Source organism: Panulirus ornatus, chromosome 42 (assembly GCF_036320965.1).
Source record: "Panulirus ornatus isolate Po-2019 chromosome 42, ASM3632096v1, whole genome shotgun sequence".
NCBI lineage: Eukaryota > Metazoa > Arthropoda > Malacostraca > Decapoda > Palinuridae > Panulirus > Panulirus ornatus.
The window spans coordinates 218,363-238,397 of NC_092265.1; the positions used below are offsets into that span (position 1 = coordinate 218,363).

The following is a 20,035-nucleotide window of genomic DNA, read 5'->3' on the forward strand; positions in this document are numbered from 1 at the left end:
TGCACACCACCTCGACCAAGACACCCTATATCTGCCACTCTATCATCAAACACATTCAACAAACCTTCAAAATACTCACTCCATCTCCTTCTCACATCACCACTATTTGTTATCACCTCCCCATTTGCGCCCTTCACTGAACTTCCCATTTGCTCCCTTGTCTTACGCACTTTATTTACCTCCTTCCAAAACATCTTTTTATTCTCCCTGAAATTTAATGATACTCTCTCACCCCAACTCTCGTTTGCCCTCTTTATCACCTCTTGCACCTTTCTCTTGACCTCCTGCCTCTTTCTTTTATACCTCTCCCACTCATTTGCAATTTTTCCTGCAAAAATCGTTCAAATGCCTCTCTTCTCTTTCACTAATAATCTTACTTCTTCATCCCACCACTCACTACCCTTTCTAATCAACCCACCTCCCACGCTTCTCATGCCACAAGCATCTTTTGCGCAAGCCATCGCTGCTTCCCTAAATACATCCCATTCCTCCCCCACTCCCCTTACCTCCTTTGTTCTCACCTTTTTCAATTCTGTACTCAGTCTCTCCTGGTACTTCCTCACACAAGTCTCCTTCCCAAGCTCACTTACGCTCACCACTCTCTTCACCCCAACATTCTTCTTTTCTGAAAACCCCCACAAATCTTCACCTTCGTCTCCACAAGATAATGATCAGACATCCCTCCAGTTGCACCTCTCAGCACATTAACATCCAAAAGTCTCTCTTTCGTGCGTGTATTAATTAACATGTAATCCAATAACGCTCTCTGGCCATCTCTCCTACTTACATACGTATACTTATGTATATCTCGCTATTTAAACCAGGTATTCCCAATCACCAGTCCTTTTTCAGCACATAAATGTACAAGCTCTTCATTTCCATTTACAACACTGAACACTCCATGTATACCAATTATTCCCTCAACTGCCACATTACTCACCTTTGCATTCAAATCACCCATCACTATAACCCGGTCTTGTGCATCAAAACCACTAACGCACTCATTCAGCTGCTCCCAAAACACTTCCCTCTCATGATCTTTTTTCTCATGCCCAGGTGCATAAGCACCAATAATCACCCATCTCTCTCCATCAACTTTCAGTTTTACCCATATCAATCTAGAATTTACTTTCTTACATTCTGTCAAATAATCCCACAACTCCTGATTCAGGAGTAGTGCTACTCCTTCCCTTGCTCTTATCCTCTCACTAACCCCTGACTTTACTCCCAAGACATTCCCAAACCACTCTTCCCCTTTACCCTTTAGCTTCGTTTCACTCAGAGCCAAAACATCCAGGTTCCTTTCCTCAAACATACTACCTATCTCTCCTTTTTTCTCATCTTGGTTACATCCACACACATTTAGACACCCCAATCTGAGCCTTCGAGGAGGATGAGCACTCCTCGCGTGACTCCTTCTGTTTCCCCTTTTAGAAAGTTAAAATACATGGAAGGGAGGGTTTCTGGCCCCCGCTCCCATCCCCTTTAGTCGCCTTCTACGACACGTAAGGAATGCGTGGGAAGTATTCTTTCTCCCCTATCCTCGTTATAATATATATATATATATATATATATATATATATATATATATATATATATATATATATAGAAGCAAGGCATGTGAAGCGTCTGGGGTAAACCATGGAAAGCTGTGTAGGTATGTATATTTGCGTGTGTGGACGTGTGTATGTACATGTGTATGGGGGGGGGGGTTGGGCCATTTCTTTCGTCTGTTTCCTTGCGCTACCTCGCAAACGCGGGAGACAGCGACAAAGTATAAAAAAAAAAAAAAAAAAAAAAATATATATATATATATATATATATATATATATATATATTATAACGAATCTAGCTCTCACAGTAGTGAAGGTGATGGTCGATATAGAGCACTGTTGTCTAGGTTATACTGCGAGGAGAAGACCCGTCATGAATGATTGTGAAAAATTACAGGTGTAGAATGAGCCCAGGTTGACAATGATCAGTATTATTAATCAAACATAGAAGTAACAGCAAGTATAATAACTAATTAACCACAAATCAAATGAAAAAACAATTTCCCAGCACACAACATAAAACTATGTTAATACAACCATAAGTGCATTTAACCACAAAGGCAGCTTAATTTATATAAAAAAAAAAATCGTTACGCTCCCCTACCACACCACCACACCTCGGGGAAGAGCCACTACACCTCAGGATGCCGTCTGGGTTGAGACTGCCGTGGAAGGCATCGGCACCGATATATAAAGGGTTGGTATGAAGCCCGGCTTGTCTCAGTCAAAGTGAGACGAAGCAACAAGGACTTGAATGAACGCAGAACGATCTGGTTCCAACGTGGCAGAGAGGCAGTTGTGCATAGTATGGAGGACAAAATAATATAAGATTTTAAATTTAAACAAGATCTTAGGAGAGTACATGATAATATATATATACATATATGCAAAGATTCGAACCCCGTACCATTTGCGTGATAGCTGGGAACGCTAACTGCGAGGCTATGATCGCCCCTAACAGGGAAACGACTATTCGATTGCTAGTAATCCAATACCCTTAAACAAGATCTTAGGAGAGTACATGACAATATATATATATACATATATATATATATATATATATATATATATATATATATATATATATATATATATATATATATATATATATATATATATATATATATTGTATATCAAAGCAGACATACATGTGCACGATAAGAAGAAAGCGTCTTTCCAAACCTCTGAAGTACTGCATCGATTTCCTGGCCTGCTTCTCCTTGCCTTTTGCCAGGAGGTAGTTAGGTGACTCTTTGAGGAAGGCAGCCAAGAGAAGGAAGATAAGTCCAAGGGCAGCACATATCGCCGCCAACAACCGCCACTCAACCACTGTGCCCAGCACATAAGCGTACAGAATTCCCACTGTCACGAACAGCTGGAACCCTGAACCTGAAGTTGCAAGAATATATATGCAGAGGGGAAAGTCAAGATAATTATAGATATCTTATAAGATTTAGACATGACACAGTTCATACTGGAAGAAAGTCAAGATAATCTTAAATATCTTATAAGACTTAAGACATGACACAGTTCATACTGGAAGAAAGTCAGGATAATCTTAAATATCTTATAAGACTTAGACATGACACAGTTCATACTGGAAGAAAGTCAGGATAATCTTAAATATCTTATAAGACTTAGACATGACACAGTTCATACTGAAGAGATAACTGAGTGAATATAGTTAAAACAGCACTTATGATCAATGATCAGGCAAAAGACATTTATTTTCATTTTTCTAATGATACCTATTTCATGAGGTTTGAGCACAGGTCATGTGATGGATCATTAGTAGGCATACCTTTGGTGCTTGCTGACACTCACGATGGCTTCCCATCACAAGTCACTGAAAGGACAGCAAGCTGCGCGTTTTGGCCGGCTCCTTAGGCGGTCTGCATGTGCTGGTGATAGTAGGAGGCGTCAGGTGAAGCAGGGGCACGTGGGAGAAGTGCGTGGTGCCACGTCAGAGTGGAGCTCCTACAGAAGGAGGTGGGTGTGGCACGTATCGCTGCTCCTGGAGTGTGCGGCGACTGCCGGGTTGTGCTTGGGTTGCAGAAGTTGAGCGGGCAAGGTCGCAGGTCCCTTGTTGCTACAACTACTGCTCCTAACATGTGAGGCGATGTCCCACGATAGTCCTGCCGAAGGTGGACATTGGAGATGAGGTACCACAATGAAACTTGCCGGGGGTATAAAACGTCAGGAGTCACTCTGAGATATTTACTGACGGAGGAGATGCCCTAAGGCGGCTTCAGTCTGGAGTCACATTCGCCAAGACATCAAATATCGGAGTGGCACACTTGTTTAGTACTGAGTACTGTGGACTCATACACTATATGCTATGCTGCTACTCTCTGCTGCGATCTCATACACTCTATATGCTGCTGACCTGTGCTGTGGTCTTATACAATGTATAAGGTGCTGACCTGTGCTGTGGTCTTATACAATGTATATACTGCTGACCTGTGCTGTGGTCTTATACAATGTATATGGTGCTGACCTGTGCTGTGGTCTTATACAATGTATATACTGCTGACCTGTGCTGTGGTCTTATACAATGTATATGCTGCTGACCTGTGCTGTGGTCTTATACAATGTATATACTGCTGACCTCTGCAGTGGTCTTATACAATGTATATGCTGCTGACCTGTGCTGTGGTCTTATACAATGTATATACTGCTGACCTCTGCAGTGGTCTTATACAATGTATATGCTGCTGACCTGTGCTGTGGTCTTATACAATCTATATGCTGCTGACCTGTGCTGTGGTCTTATACAATCTATATGGTGCTGACCTGTGCTGTGGTCTTATACAATCTATATGCTGCTGACCTGTGCTGTGGTCTTATACAATGTATATACTGCTGACCTCTGCAGTGGTCTTATACAATGTATATGCTGCTGATCTCAGCTGTGATCTTATACAGTGTACATGCTGCTGACCTGTGCTGTGGTCTTATACAATGTATATGTTGCTGACCTCTGCTGTGGTCTTATACAATGTATATGTTGCTGACCTCTGCTGTAGTCTTATTCACTCTACCGATGATCAGTCAGTCACCACATGTGAAAAGGAAAGCGAATAATGAAATGAACTAGAAATGAGCTTACCTAGCGCGCCCCTGATATCCTTAGAGGCGTACTCAGTGGTGTATGTGGGGACGACGAGGGAACTGATGCCCGTACACAGGCCGCACAGTAGACGGCCACAGATGAGCATGGCCAGGTTCTCCGCCAATCCTGACGTGGTAAACACAACTACCTAAAGTCTTGTATTACTGGTGAAAGATAATATCAACAGAAAGCTGTATGTAAACAGCCACAGTTAAAACACTTGTCACTACTGTAAAGAGAATGTTAGTGACGCATAGTAACAACAGTGCTTGCTCCACCAGATCCACACCCTCCCAGGCCTGTCCTACAGCAGTCCTGCACCCTGCCATGCCCGTCCTACAGCTGTCGTACAACCTGCTAAGTCTGTCCTAAGGCAAACCTGCATCCTGCTAGGCCTGTCCTGAAGCAGTTCCACATCCTGCCAGGCCTGCCCTACCACAGCAGTCCTATACCCTACCAGATATATCCTACAGCAGACTCGCTTCCTGCTAGGCCTATCCAGAACAAAGTCCAAACCCTGCCAGACCTGTACTGCAGCCCAAGTGTTTATGTACACGAAAATCTGGTCCGAGAGTCACTTTGCCCAAAATGAGAAGCTGAGTCTTACCTATCAATAGCCAGCCGACCATGAGAGGCAGGACGGAGACAAGCATGGTGCCCCTCCTGCCGATGTTGTTGATGCTGAGGCCAGCTAACATACATCCTAGAAGAGCCCCAATGCTCAGGGTCCCGGCAAACCAGCCTCGCTCTTCTTCTGTCAGGTAGAGGTCCCCGGAAGTATCATTTTCGGTTGAGTTGTGGCACCGGAAAGCAGCGGTCGCCGGGGAGGAGTAGCCGATGGCTGCGCCCACGGCCATGGCGCCCATTGAGGCTGATGGCAGGGGAACTGATTAAAGCTTCTTCTGTCCCCGATTAGGACAATGATATCCTCTTTTCTCCCACAAGCAGAATTATGACTGTATATAACTTCACCATGGACCATCAGGTCCCCTGTTATCCGTCATTCCCATGTAATTCTCCCTATACTCAATCCACAGAGAAAACATACATGTCACCACTTCACATGTGTTCCCGCCTCAAGCCTTTAGTTTTGATTGGATGAAAAGTAAATAAGTTTATATGCCTTCTTTACCCTCTGCCAACATAGTTTCCTTTTCCCAAGTACAGACCATATCATGAGAGTTCTCATATACAACTGACCTTACAGACAAATTACAGCACCCTAACGCCCATGCAACAACAATATACAACACAACATCACACAATTAGAGCAATGGTTCTCTTACAGCAGAAAGTCACCTTTTACCCTGTTAACTCCTGACGGACATGAATCCAACGTTCACTCTCCCATCACCATGAAAGGTCCACCATTTCTATTAAAAAGAACTTCAGTCTTATTAGCTATGACATATAGCACACACACACACACACACACACACACACACACACACACACACAAACACACAAACACACACACACACACACACACACACACACACAAACACACACACACACACACACACACACACACACACACACACACATTCCTACACACAACAATATACTCACACAAAACAATAAATGTGATCCTCCATGTGGTAGGATGGGGGAAGAGGTTCACAGGATGTTAGAGCAGGAGGGGTCACAAGGTATTACATTGGGAGGGGTCTCAAGGTATCACTCAATGTATGTGGTGTCAAATGTAAACTCTTATCAGTAGAATATTCAGATGTTTTGGAAAGCTATGATGTCATCTGTATGTGTGAGTCGAGATGTGATGATGCTTATATGGAGAATGTGAAGCAGGAAATAATGTGTATATGACAATATGAAGACTATAATGTGTATATGGAAATATATAAGATTATAATGTGTACATAGTAATGTATAAGACTATAATGTGTACATAGTAATGTATAAGACTATAATGTGTATATGGTAATATATGATACTAGTGTGTATATGGTAATATATGATACTAGTGTGTATATGGTAATATATGATACTAGTGTGTATATGGTAATATATGATACTAGTGTGTATATGGTAATATATGATACTAGTGTGTATATGGCAATATATGATACTAGTGTGTATATGGTAATATATGATACTAGTGTGTATATGGTAATATATGATACCAGTGTGTATATGGCAAAATATGATACTAGTGTGTATATGGTAATATATGATACTAGTGTGTATATGGCAATATATGATACTAGTGTGTATGTGGTAATATATGATACTAGTGTGTATATGGTATAAGACAATATAGTAAACTTGGTAATATACGTATGGAATAAGGTTTACGGCTGGTGACTGGAAGGTGGATAGTGGGTTCGTACCGGAGAAGGCGGCCAGATACTGTGTGTTGTAGGCTGGTCGTGTGCCCTCAACCACCGCCTCTCTAGTGGACACCTTCATCGTTGCAGGAGACAGCTGCTGCTATTCTATCACTACTATGGTCACGTGCTCACATGTACCAGAGGATGAGGGCTAAAAAGGATAACGACGCTGGTTAAGCATATCTCGACATGTCAAGGAAGAAAGGTCACAGGATGTCACTGCGGGGAAGTTAAAGTGTGTCAGTACAGAAGAGGTCATGAGTGTCAGTACAGCAGGGGGTCAACAGGGTCTCAAAGCAGAAAGAGTTAATAGTTGTCAAGATGGTGGGTGTCAAAACATGTCAGCAGGATGAGTCACATGGTGTTAGAACGGGGAAAGGAAGGGGGGGGGGGGTGTTCACAGGAGGTTACAGCAAGAGGGGTCACCAGGTAATAGAGCAGGTGATCACAAGGTATTGGAGCAGGAGGGTTCACAGTGTATTAGAGCAGAAAGAAGCACAAGGTATTAGAGCAGGAGGGGTCACAAGGTATTAGAGCAGGTGGGGTCACAAGGTATTACATCAGGAGGGGTCACAAGGTATCAGAGCATGAGGTGTTACAAGGCAGGAGGAGTCACAAGGTAATAGAGCAGAAGGCGATCACAAAGTATTAGAGCAGGAGGGGTCACAAGGTATTAGAGTACGAGGGGGTCACAAGGTATTTGAGCACGATGGGGTCACAAGGTATTTGAGCACGATGGGGTCACAAGGTATTAGAGCACGAGGGGGTCACAAGGTATTAGAGCACGAGGGGGTCACAAGGTATTAGAGTACGAGGGGGTCACAAGGTATTAGAGCACGAGGGGGTCACAAGGTATTAGAGCACGAGGGGGTCACAAGGTATTAGAGCACGAGGGGGTCACAAGGTATTAGAGTACGAGGGGGTCACAAGGTATTTGAGCACGATGGGGTCACAAGGTATTAGAGCACGAGGGGGTCACAAGGTATTAGAGCACGAGGGGGTCACAAGGTATTAGAGCACGAGGGGGTCACAAGGTATTAGAGCACGAGGGGGTCACAAGGTATTAGAGTACGAGGGGGTCACAAGGTATTAGAGCACGAGGGGGTCACAAGGTATTAGAGCAGGAGGAGTCACAAGGTAATAGAGCAGAAGGTGATCACAAAGTATTAGAGCAGGAGGGGGTCACAAGGTATTAGAGTACGAGGAGGTCACAAGGTATTAGAGTACGAGGGGGTCACAAGGTATTAGGGCACGAGGGGGTCACAAGGTATTAGGGCACGAGGGGGTCACAAGGTATTAGAGTACGAGGGGGTCACAAGGTATTAGAGCAGGAGGGGGTCACAAGGTATTAGAGCAGGAGGGGTCACAAGGTATTAGAGTACGAGGGGGTCACAAGGTATTAGAGCACGAGGGGGTCACAAGGTATTAGAGTACGAGGGGGTCACAAGGTATTAGAGCACGAGGGGGTCACAAGGTATTAGAGTACGAGGGGGTCACAAGATATTAGAGTACGAGGGGGTCACAAGGTATTAGAGTACGAGGGGGTCACAAGGTATTAGAGCAGAAGGAATCACAAGGTATTAAAGCAGGAGGGGTCACAAGGTATTAGAGTACGAGGGGGTCACAAGGTATTAGAGTACGAGGGGGTCACAAGGTATTAGAGCAGGAGGGGGTCACAAGGTATTAGAACAGGAGGGGTCACAAGGTATTAGAGTACGAGGGGGTCACAAGGTATTAGAGCAGGAGGGGGTCACAAGGTATTAGAGTACGAGGGGGTCACAAGGTATTAGAGTACGAGGGGGTCACAAGGTATTAGAGTACGAGGGGGTCACAAGGTCTTACAGTACGAGGGGGTCACAAGGTATTAGAGCAGGAGGGGTATCAAGGTATTAGAGCAGGAGGGGTCACAAGGTATTAGAGTACGAGGGGGTCACAAGGTATTAGAGCAGGAGGGGGTCACAAGGTATTAGAGTACGAGGGGGTCACAAGGTATTAGAGTACGAGGGGGTCACAAGGTATTAGAGTACGAGGGGGTCACAAGGTCTTAGAGTACGAGGGGGTCACAAGGTATTAGAGTACGAGGGGGTCACAAGGTATTACAGTACGAGGGGGTCACAAGGTATTAGAGCAGGAGGGGTCACAAGGTATTAGAGTACGAGGGGGTCACAAGGTATTAGAGTACGAGGGGGTCACAAGGTATTAGAGCAGAAGGAATGACAAGGTATTAGAGCAGGAGGGGTCACAAGGTATTAGAGTACGAGGGGGTCACAAGGTATTAGAGTACGAGGGGGTCACAAGGTATTAGAGCAGAAGGAATCACAAGGTATTAGAGTACGAGGGGGTATCAAGGTATTAGAGTACGAGGGGGTCACAAGGTATTAGAGTACGAGGGGGTCACAAGGTATTAGAGTACGAGGGGGGTCACAAGGTATTAGAGCAGGAGGGGGTCACAAGGTATTAGAGCAGGAGGGGGTCACAAGGTATTAGAGCAGGAGGGGTCACAAGGTATTAGAGCAGGAGGGGTCACAAGGTATTAGAGCAGGAGGGGTCACAAGGTATTAGAGCAGGAGGGTACATCTATATGATATGGAAGGAGACAGCTCTGTACATGTGTATGTTATGGAAGGAGACAGCTCTGTACATGTGTATGTTATGGAAAGTGACAGCTCTGTACATGCGTATGTTATGGTAGGAGACAGCTCACTGCATACAATCACCTCGAAGATATTTTCTATTTAATGCTAGTGTTGTCCAAGTCATTTTTTTGTAATCCTAATGTTGAAGAAGGCATTTTCTATGTAATGCTTGTGTTGTAAAAGGCATTTTCTATGATATGCTTGCATTGTAGAAGGTACTTTCTATGTAATGCCTGTGTTGTAGAAGATATTTTCTTGTAATGCGGGTGTTGTTGATATTTTTTACGTAATGCTAGTGTTGAAGTTATTTTCTGTATATCATTTGTATATCATGTTTGTGACCTTACCTATTCTGCTGATGAGGGAATCTGGCGACAAGTTAGCTGTCGTGTCTGCTCCTAATCACTTCTCACACACACACACACACACGCACACACACACACACACAATCCTGCTCATTTCCTGCTTCATAATAATGATATTGAGGCTGTCTTTCACTTTGGCCCGACCTCATTACTGCATTTTCGTTCGGGATGAATTTCATCAACCATATACAAGAGTGACTTTGGAATCTATTTAAATCCCATTGTAAGGTGATGCAATCCTCCTCACTTTTCACTCACCTCATGAACTTTGCTTCATGTGCAAAATAATCAGGCAAGTGTCCATAGTTCCTTGTCGCTAATCATTTACATAGATCATATAGAGTAATTGTCACAGAACAGAACTCTTACCCCGCTGGTGTGTGTGTGTGTGTGTGTTCTTATTCCTTGTGTATCACCTCCACTGGTATCAGTCAAGATAGTGATAATGAAGATAATAATTTTGTAGATGATGCTGGTGCTGCCAGCAGCCAAGACTAACCTTACAAGTGTCTGAGTTAGTGGCACCAACTCGTTATCACGAAAGGTGCTTCAGTTGTTGACAGCTGCGGCGCATCGCTCAGAGTCCGGGCACGCCACACTCACGTGACCAGCAGCCAAATGAGGAACTATGTACTTAAAAAGTTTTCCTTGACCTGGAATCTAAGAGTCGTGGAAGGATGGCTATGCTAGATATAAACTGACCATATGATTTCCAGAAATCAAGCTCCATCGAGCTAGGCTTATATTGAAATCAGTGAGTAGATAAACTTAGCTGTTGTTTTGGTTGTTCTGTTTAAAATTATAACCCTAATCGTCAGGTTCATGTCTGGCGGACCCTTGTCATATAACAGGTCTCTCGTCCGGCATGGACCCTTGTCTTATAGTAGGTATATGTCTGACAAAGACCCTGGCCTGTGTCTGGTACGGACTCTCTAGTCTTATGCCAGGTCTGTTTCATGCACAAACTCTTGTCTTATGACATATCTGTGTTTGGCACGGACACATGTCCTACCACAGGTCTGTCTCTGGCACGAACTTTTGCCAGGCAAGGAATTTTGTCTGTACTGGCACGGACACTTGTTATATGAGAGTTCTGCGTTTGGCATGATCCGTTGTCTTACGACGGCATGATTTCTCATGTGATCATGTCAATTGACAAAAAAAACAGCAGAAGCTGTGTTGGAGGAAAGTAACAGAAGCTATGTACTAAGAAAACAAAGAAGCTAGGGTTTATATATATATATATATATATATATATATATATATATATATATATATATATATATATATATATATCTTTTTTTTCATACTATTCGCCATTTCCTGCGTTAGCGAGGTAGCGTTAAGAACAGAGGACTGGGCCTTTGAGGGAATATCCTCACTTGGCCCCCTTCTTTGTTCCTTCTTTTGGAAAACTAAAGAAAAAAAGACGAGAGGGGAGGATATCCAGCCCCCCGCTCCCTCCCCATTTAGTCGCCTTTTACGACACGCAGGGAATACGTGGCAAGTGTTCTTTCTCCCCTATCCCCAGGGATAATATAATAACAAGTAGTGGTGATGTGAGAAGGAGATGGAGTGAGTATTTTGAAGGTTTGTTGAATGTGTTTGATGATGGAGTGGCAGATATAGGGTGTTTTGGTCGAGGTGGTGTGCAAAGTGAGAGAGTTAGGGAAAATGATTTGGTAAACAGAAAAGAGGTAGTAAAAGCTTTGCGGAAGATGAAAGCTGGAAAGGCAGCAGGTTTGGATGGTATTGCAGTGGAATTTATTAAAAAAGGGGGTGACTGTATTGTTGACTGGTTGGTAAGGTTATTTAATGTATGTATGACTCATGGTGAGGTGCCTGAGAATTGGCGGAATGCTTGCATAGTGCCATTGTACAAAGGCAAAGGGGATAAGAGTGAGTACTCAAATTACAGAGGTATAAGTTTGTTGAGTATTCCTGGTAAATTATATGGGAGGGTATTGATTGAGAGGGTGAAGGCATGTACAGAGCATCAGATTGGGGAAGAGCAGTGTGGTTTCAGAAGTGGTAGAGGATGTGTGGATCAGGTGTTTGCTTTGATGAATGTATCTGAGAAATACTTAGAAAAGCAAATGGATTTGTATGTAGCATTTATGGATCTGGAGAAGGCATATGATAGAGTTGATAGAGATGCTCTGTGGAAGGTATTAAGAATATATGGTGTGGGAGGCAAGTTGTTAGAAGCAGTGAAAAGTTTTTATTGAGGATGTAAGGCATGTGTACGTGTAGGAAGAGAGGAGAGTGATTGGTTTTCAGTGAATGTAGGTTTGCGGCAGGGGTGTGTGATGTCTCCATGGTTGTTTAATTTGTTTATGGATGGGGTTGTTAGGGAGGTAAATGCAAGAGTTTTGGAAAGAAGGGCAAATATGCAGTCTGTTGTGGATGAGAGAGCTTGGGAAGTGAGTCAGTTGTTGTTCGCTGATGATACAGCGCTGGTGGCTGATTCATGTGAGAAACTGCAGAAGCTGGTGACTGAGTTTGGTAAAGTGTGTGAAAAAAGAAAGTTAAGAGTAAATGTGAATAAGAGCAAGGTTATTAGGTACAGTAGGGTTGAGGGTCAAGTCAGTTGGGAGGTAAGTTTGAATGGAGAAAAACTGGAGGAAGTGAAGTGTTTTAGATATCTAGGAGTGGATCTGGCAGCGGATGGAACCATGCAAGCGGAAGTGAATCATAGGGTGGGGGAGGGGGCGAAAATTCTGGGAGCCTTGAAGAATGTTTGGAAGTCGAGAACATTATCTCGGAAAGCAAAAATGGGTATGTTTGAGGGAATAGTGGTTCCAACAATGTTGTATGGTTGCGAGGAGTGGGCTATGGATAGAGTTGTGCGCAGGAGGGTGGATGTGGTGGAAATGAGGTGTTTGAGGACAATATGTGGTGTGAGGTGGTTTGATCGAGTGAGTAATGAAAGGGTAAGAGAGATGTGTGGAAATAAAAAGAGTGTGGTTGAGAGAGCAGAAGAGGATGTGTTGAAATGGTTTGGACATATGGAGAAAGTGAGTGAGGAAAGATTGACAAAGAGGATATAACTTGTGAATGTTTACCATTTATGGCACCTCTGAACAACACTTAGCTTTCTAGGCCACTGTTCGCTTACGGCTATCATTAAACAGAGCCGCCATGTGATACATGAATAATGGGAACACAAACCTGACGTAATGAAGCAGCAGATATTGGTTACATGTAAAGCAGCAGCCTTCTGTCACTCGCACACTTCCCCACACTAATTGATGGCCGTCACCAATAGTCAGCCCTCATTGTTTGTCTTATCTTTTGTGGCAGCTTACTTGAGACCTGCACTTCAACGATTAACTTTACACAGTCACAAGTCATCAAGTTATCTTGAGGAGCAGCAGCCATGACCAGCCTGATGCCGTGCCCACACAACTGGTTTTGTAAATATCTGGCTCATTCAGTGTGATCTGTTGTAAACAATGTTTTGTAAATATTTGGCTCATTCAGTGTGATCTGTTGTAAACAATGTTTTGTAAATATCTGGCTCATTCAGTGTGATCTGTTGTAAACAATGTTTTGTAAATATCTGGCTCATTCAGTGTGATCTGTTGTAAACAATGTTTTGTAAATATTTGGCTCATTCAGTGTGATCTGTTGTAAACAATGTTTTGTAAATATCTGGCTCATTCAGTGTGATCTGTTGTAAACAATGTTTTGTAAATATTTGGCTAATTTAGTGTGATCTGTTGTAAACAATGTTTTTGTGGAGGAGAAGCAGTGTAAGTGAAGCCAATTTAAGTGTTAATTAATCAATAGAATGCATCCCTTCCGAAGATGACATATAATTTCATTCTTTGTTGCAAGATCCATTATTTAGAAAGTTTCAGCAGAAGAAGCAGCTAACTGATTGTACAAATTAGACTTCGGCCATTATGATTTGACCCTAACAGCTTAGTCTCCTAATAATAATTTCATACCTAGAAAAGTTATATTACTTTCACATATTAGGATGGACGAAGAGGCAAAGGTCCTGGGCATATTGGAGAGTGTGTGAAAAGAGAAACGACTCACTGTCTGTGAGGGTAAAGTTGGGAATGTTTGATGTTATTGTATGGGTGCAAATCTTGGGGCCCTAAATGCCAAAGAACAGATGGCGTAGGACGTGTTGGAAATAAAATGCCTGAGGACAATACGTATGTGAGTAGGATGAATCGTGTACGGTATGATAGTGCAAGAGAGATGTGTGGTAGAAAGCAGAGTACTGAAAGAAACGACTGAACGGGGTGTGCTGAAGTAATTGAGACATATGGTGAGTATAAGCGAATAGAGACTGATTACGGATATAAACGCCTGAAGTGAAGTGAGATAAGGGAAGGGAAAGACTGAGATGTTTTGAGTAACTGGGGACTGAGCATTCAGGATGGTAAGAGCCGTCCTTACTCATATGGAAGAAAAACATTGTGGACCACATTCAGGGAGTTTAGCAAGAGGTCAGGAATAGTCTGTGGTTCTTGGCTTTGGTTTCTGTGCATTTTACCTGAGAGTTGGGGAATGGATGTGAACAACTGAGGCTGTTTTTCGTCTTTCCGGGTTCTTCATTGTTAAAGTGGGAAACGGCGAACAGGTATGATAATAACAGATCCTTTGAGGAGCTAAAGCTAATCATTAAACATTATTAGTGTAGGACTGAAATGGAAAACATTGCCCACATACATATTGTTCTCTTGCCATACGATGGTTGTGTGCGATCTTTAGGCCAGTGACCTGTCAGTAATGGCTTAGTAAGCAAGTGAATCCATGAGGAAGACGAACGTGTAAAGTACTGTACACTCTACGTATAACGCTCAAGCTGATGTTTATATCTTGAATCACAAATGTGATCAACAGTGACGTCTGATTTCTGTTATAAAGGCAACACTGACATTAGACAACAACAGTAAGTAACATGTGCAAGACCTCAGAAGGCTTCAGACTGGAGGGACAGTGGCGTAAGACTTCCATGTGACAGTGACAGAGGCACGAGTAACAACAGGTCCTTTTTTCATATGCTAAACTTTTGAAGTGGGATCACTGTGTGTGAGGTTTGCAAGGAGGACGAGAGCGATGCTGTCTACTTGCCACAACTGAGGGTCATATGTTAAAGTCGAACTCACTGACCTCATCCGCTGCCACATCTATACAAACATTTGAAAATAAACGTCTTGCTTTTATGAAAAGAATTCAAAGAGACTTGTGTTTGTGTAATAAGGTGGGGAATTCTTGCGAAGCATAACAAACAGACGGTAAAGTAATGACGAATAATTTGAGAAGAAATAAGAGCGTAGAACAAACTCCAGTATGAACAAAACAAGACGGATGGTGATCGGCGCTAATGAGAGAGAGAGAGAGAGAGAGAGAGAGAGAGAGAGAGAGAGAGAGAGAGAGAGAGAGAGAGAGAGAGAGAGAGAGAGGTGAAAGCTACATTAGATATTTCAGGGCAGGTGGGTGTAGCGCGTAAAGGCGGCTTAATGATGACTTTCGCAGGGTTGAAGGAGAGTAGGTAGGGAGAGAGGTAGGTGGGTGGTGAAAGATGGCATTATGATAGCCTTGTCCGTGTTGTGAATCAGTAAGGAAGCACCACATCTGACCACCGTCGGTCTACCACGGCAGTAAGATCACCACCACCGTAGCTGTCTGAGCCACGGTAGCGACATCACTACAAACTAGAAAGTTTTAATATCCATGTGTTTCTGACTCAGGAAGGAAGGGAGGAAAGCCAGTTGGCCAGGAAGGCTGAGGTCATCAGTACTAGCATTCCTCCATCAGCCACCACGTAAGTTACACAAATATCATTAGAAAAATGTCTACATATCATCATTTCATGATGAGCCATATCTATATGATTACAAAATGTCTACATATCATCATTTCATGATGAGCCATATCTATATGATTACAAAAGGTTACAATTATCTTATAACAAGAAATTACAATTGACCTAATACCGGTTATAGTTATCTTATTACTAAAGGCTATAATTATCTTATTACAAGAAGTTATGATATCTTAATACAAGAGGTTATGACTATCTTATTGCAAACGTTATGATTAAATTTTATTACCATAGAGAATAATTACCTTTTCTAAAGAGTTTATAATTATCACAAGAGGCTATAATTCTCTTATTACAAGTTTAAAGATAATCATATTACAAAAGGTTATAATCATCCTATCACAAGAAGTTGTACTGATCTTATATCTAAACGATATAATAATCTTATCATAGAAGGTTATAATTACATTGTTGGTAGAGGCTATAGTTAGATTAAAAAATTCTAATTTCCTTACTGCAAGAGGTTATAATTCTTTAATTACATAAGATTATAATTATCTTATTATTAGATATTACAATCATCTTATTAAAAGAGGTTGTACTTATTGCAAGGGGTTATTAAAATCTTATTACGAGGGGTTGCTATTATCTTATTGCAAGAAGTTATTATTATCTTATTTCAATAAGTTATAATCATGTTATCACACGGTTATAATCTTATTAAAAGAGCTTGAAATTAGTTAATCATAAAGGTTTTAATTATTTTATCATGAATAGCTATAATCATCCAAGTACAAAAGTGTTAGATATTCCTAATTACATTTTTTTTGATAAACTTGATTCAAGAGGTTTTGCTGACCAGCTTCATGAGATTATGATTACCTCATTACAAGCGATTATAAGTATTTCATTATTAAGAAAATTGATTATTTCATTACAAGAGAAAATAATCATATTCTTCAAGATATTATGATTATCATAAGAGGCTATGTCTTAACATAAGAGGTTACCATAATCTTAGTAAAAGAGATAATTACGATCTTATTTCAAGGAGTTATAAGTATCTAATTGCAAGAGGCTATGATTATCTCAAGAGGTTTTATTTACATAACGTTATAACATCTTAGAAGAGGTTATAATTATCTTATTAGAAGAGGCTATAACTATCTTATTGGAAGAGGTTATAATTATCTTCTTAGAAGCGGTTATAACTATCTTCTTAGAAGAGGTTAGAATTATCTCATCAGAAGAGGCTATGATTATCTTATTAGAAGAGGTTATGATTATCACAAGAGGTTATACTTATCACTAGAGGTTATAATTAATCTATTGCAAAAAGTTATGGACAACTCATTTCATGAGGTTAGTATTATCTAATTACAAGAGGTTACGATTATCTGATTATACATACTATGATGATCTTAATAAGTGAGTTATGATTATCATATAACATGGGTGAGACAAGAGAACAAATGGGAACATCTGTGAAGGGGGCTGATGGGGAGGTGATAACAAGTTGTGGTGATGTTAGAAGGAGATGGAGTGAGTATTTTGAAGGTTTGTTGAATGTGTTTGATAACAGAGTGGCAGACATAGGGTGTTTTGGTCGAGGTGGTGTGCAAAGTGAGAGAGTTACGGAGAATGATTTGGTAAACAGAGAAGAGGTAGTAAAAGCTTTGCGGAAGATGAAGCCGGCAAGGCAGCGGGTTTGGATGGTACTGCAGTGGAATTCATTAAAAAAGGGGGTGATTGTATTGTTGACTGGTTGGTAAGGATATTTAATGTATGTATCACTCATGGTGATGTACCTGAGGATTGGCGGAATGCTTGCATAGTGCCATTGTACAAAGGCAAAGGGGATTAGAGTGAGTGCTCAAATTACAGAGGTATAAGTTTGTTGAGTATTCCTGGTAAATTCTATGGGAGGGTATTGATTGAGAGGGTGAAGGCATGTACAGAGCATCAGATTGGGGAAGAGTAGTGTGGCTTCAAAAGTGGTAGAGGATGTGAAGATCAGGTGTTTGCTTTGAAGAATGTATGTGAGAAATACTTAGAAACACAAATGGATTTGTATGTAGCATTTATGGATCTGGAGAAGGCATATAGTAGAGTTGATAGAGATGCTCTGTGGAAGGTATTAAGAATATATGGTGTGGGAGGTAAGTTGTTAGAAGCAGTGAAAAGTTTTTATCGAGGATGTAAGGCATGTGTACGTTTAGGAAGAGAGAAAAGTGATTGGTTCTCAGTGAATGTTGGTTTGCGGCAGGGGTGCGTGATGTCTCCATGGTTGTTTAATTTGTTTATGGATGGGGTTGTTAGGGAGGTGAATGCAAGAGTTTTGGAAAGAGGGGCAGGTATGCAGTCTGTTGAGAAAGTGAGTCAGTTGTTGTACGCTGATTATACAGCGCCGGTGGCTGATTCAGGTGAGAAACTGCAGAAGCTGGTGACTGAGTTTGGTAAAATGTGTGAAAGAAGAAAGCTGAGAGTAAATGTCAATTGGGAGATAAGTTTGAATGGAGAAAAACTGGAGGAAGTGAAGTGTTTTAGATATCTAGGAGTAGACTTAGCAGCGGATGAAACCATGGAAGCGGAAGTGAATCATAGGGTGGGGGAGGGGCCGAAAGTTCTGGATGCGTTGAAAAATGTGTGGAAGTCGAGAACGTTACCTTGGTAAGCAAAAATGGGTATGTTTGAAGGAATAGTGGTTCCAACGATGTTATATGGTTGCAAGGCGTGGGCTATAGATAGAGTTGTGCACAGGAGGTGGATGTGCTGGAAATGAGATGCTTGAGGACAATATGTGGTGTTAGGTGGTTTGATCGAGTAAGTAATGAAAGGGCAAGAGAGATGTGTGGTAATATAAAGCGTGTGGTTGAGAGAGCAAAAGAGGGTGTTTTGAAATGGTTTGGTCACATGGAGAAAATGAGTGAGGAAAGATTGACCAAGAGGATATATGAGTCAGAGGTGGAGGGAAGAGAAGTGGGCGACCAAATTGGAGGTGGAAAGATGGAGTGAAAAAGATTTTGAGTGATCGGGGCCTGAACATGCAGGAGGGTGAAAGGCGTGCAAGGAATAGAGTGAATTGGAACGATGTGGTATACTGGGGTCGACGTGCTGTCAATAGAGTGAACCAGGGCATGTGAAGCGTCTGGGGTAAACCATGGAAAGTTCAGTGTGGCCTGGATGTGGAAAGGGGGCTGTGGTTTCGGTGCATTATACACGACAGCTAGAGACTGAGTGTGAACGAATGAGGCCTTTGTTGTCTTTCCTAGCGCTACCATTTCATGTGTGGTGGGGTGGCGACGGGAATGAATAAGGGCAGACAGTATGAATTATGTACATGTGTATGTATGTATATGTCTGTGTGTGTATTATTATGTATACGTTGAGATGTATAGGTATGTATATGTGCGTATGTGGACGTGTATGTATATACATGTGTATGAGGGTGGTTTGGGCCATTCTTTCGTCTGTTTCCTTGCGCTACCTCGCTAACGCGGGAGACAGCGACAAAGTATAATAAGTAGATAAATATGGGTTATGATTATAGCATCACTGGAGATTATAATGATCTTACTAAAAGAGGATATAGTTATCTTATCACAAGATTACCTTATCACAAAAGGTTATCATTATCTTAAAACAGGTTTATAATTACCTTATGTAAAGAAAATATGATTTTCATATTAATAGAGGTTACAATAATCTTCTCACACGAGGTTGTAATCACCTAATTACATGTCGTTATTAGTATCTTATTACAAGAATTTCTAATCACGTAATCACTCTAGTTCATAAGTATGCTATAGCAAGTTGAAATAAATATCATTGTTACAAGAGGTTGAAATTATCTTATTACAAAAGGTTATGAATAACTTCATACAAAATATGATAGTTATAATTTGTAACTTAGGTTATGATTATTATAATATGATAATTCCTTAACAACATGGCGTATTGCGTCAGTCAGTGTACCAAAGCTCAGTGTAAGACTTAACTAAGATGGTTCATCATTCAACTTATCTCTGGTTCAAACTGGTTAGTATGACCATTCTTGGTCTGGCGGCTTCGCCTCTGTTGACCTGAATACACAAGATCACGAGCATCAGCTAGGCCTACAGGTGACCGTTATACACAGGATCCCGAGCATCAACACCAGCATCAACTAGGCCTACCAGAGATCACAACACAAAGGTAAATACAGTGAAAAGGATAGCGAGAGTTGTTGATCTT

General features: G+C 41.7%; 2 protein-coding genes across 7 annotated transcripts in view; one reads left to right on the forward strand and one right to left on the reverse strand.

Moving 5' to 3' along the window:
• Positions 1-13,320, reverse strand: part of LOC139761789 (facilitated trehalose transporter Tret1-like) — a 30,621-nt gene extending 17,301 nt beyond the window's left edge. Inside the window, exons 1-5 of one of the 4 annotated variants that reach the window (XM_071686228.1) lie at positions 13,186-13,320; positions 7,014-7,164; positions 5,273-5,536; positions 4,663-4,791; positions 2,736-2,942 (exon numbers count right to left, since the gene is read on the reverse strand). In XM_071686228.1, coding sequence (XP_071542329.1) covers positions 2,736-2,942; positions 4,663-4,791; positions 5,273-5,536; positions 7,014-7,092 — 679 coding nt within the window. In that variant the 5' untranslated portion in view covers positions 7,093-7,164; positions 13,186-13,320. Of the gene's footprint in view, positions 1-2,735; positions 2,943-4,662; positions 4,792-5,272; positions 5,537-7,013; positions 7,165-10,513; positions 10,668-13,185 lie in introns of those variants that run through there. The other 3 variants (XM_071686229.1, XM_071686230.1, XM_071686231.1) reach the window with 3 other exon arrangements.
• Positions 13,294-20,035, forward strand: part of LOC139761788 (solute carrier family 2, facilitated glucose transporter member 8-like) — a 36,775-nt gene continuing 30,033 nt past the window's right edge. For 2 of the 3 annotated variants that reach the window (XM_071686224.1, XM_071686227.1), the window contains exon 1: positions 15,608-15,802. The gene's annotated coding sequence lies outside the window, so the exon portion shown is untranslated. Of the gene's footprint in view, positions 13,431-15,607; positions 15,803-20,035 lie in introns of those variants that run through there. The other variant, XM_071686225.1, reaches the window with a different exon arrangement.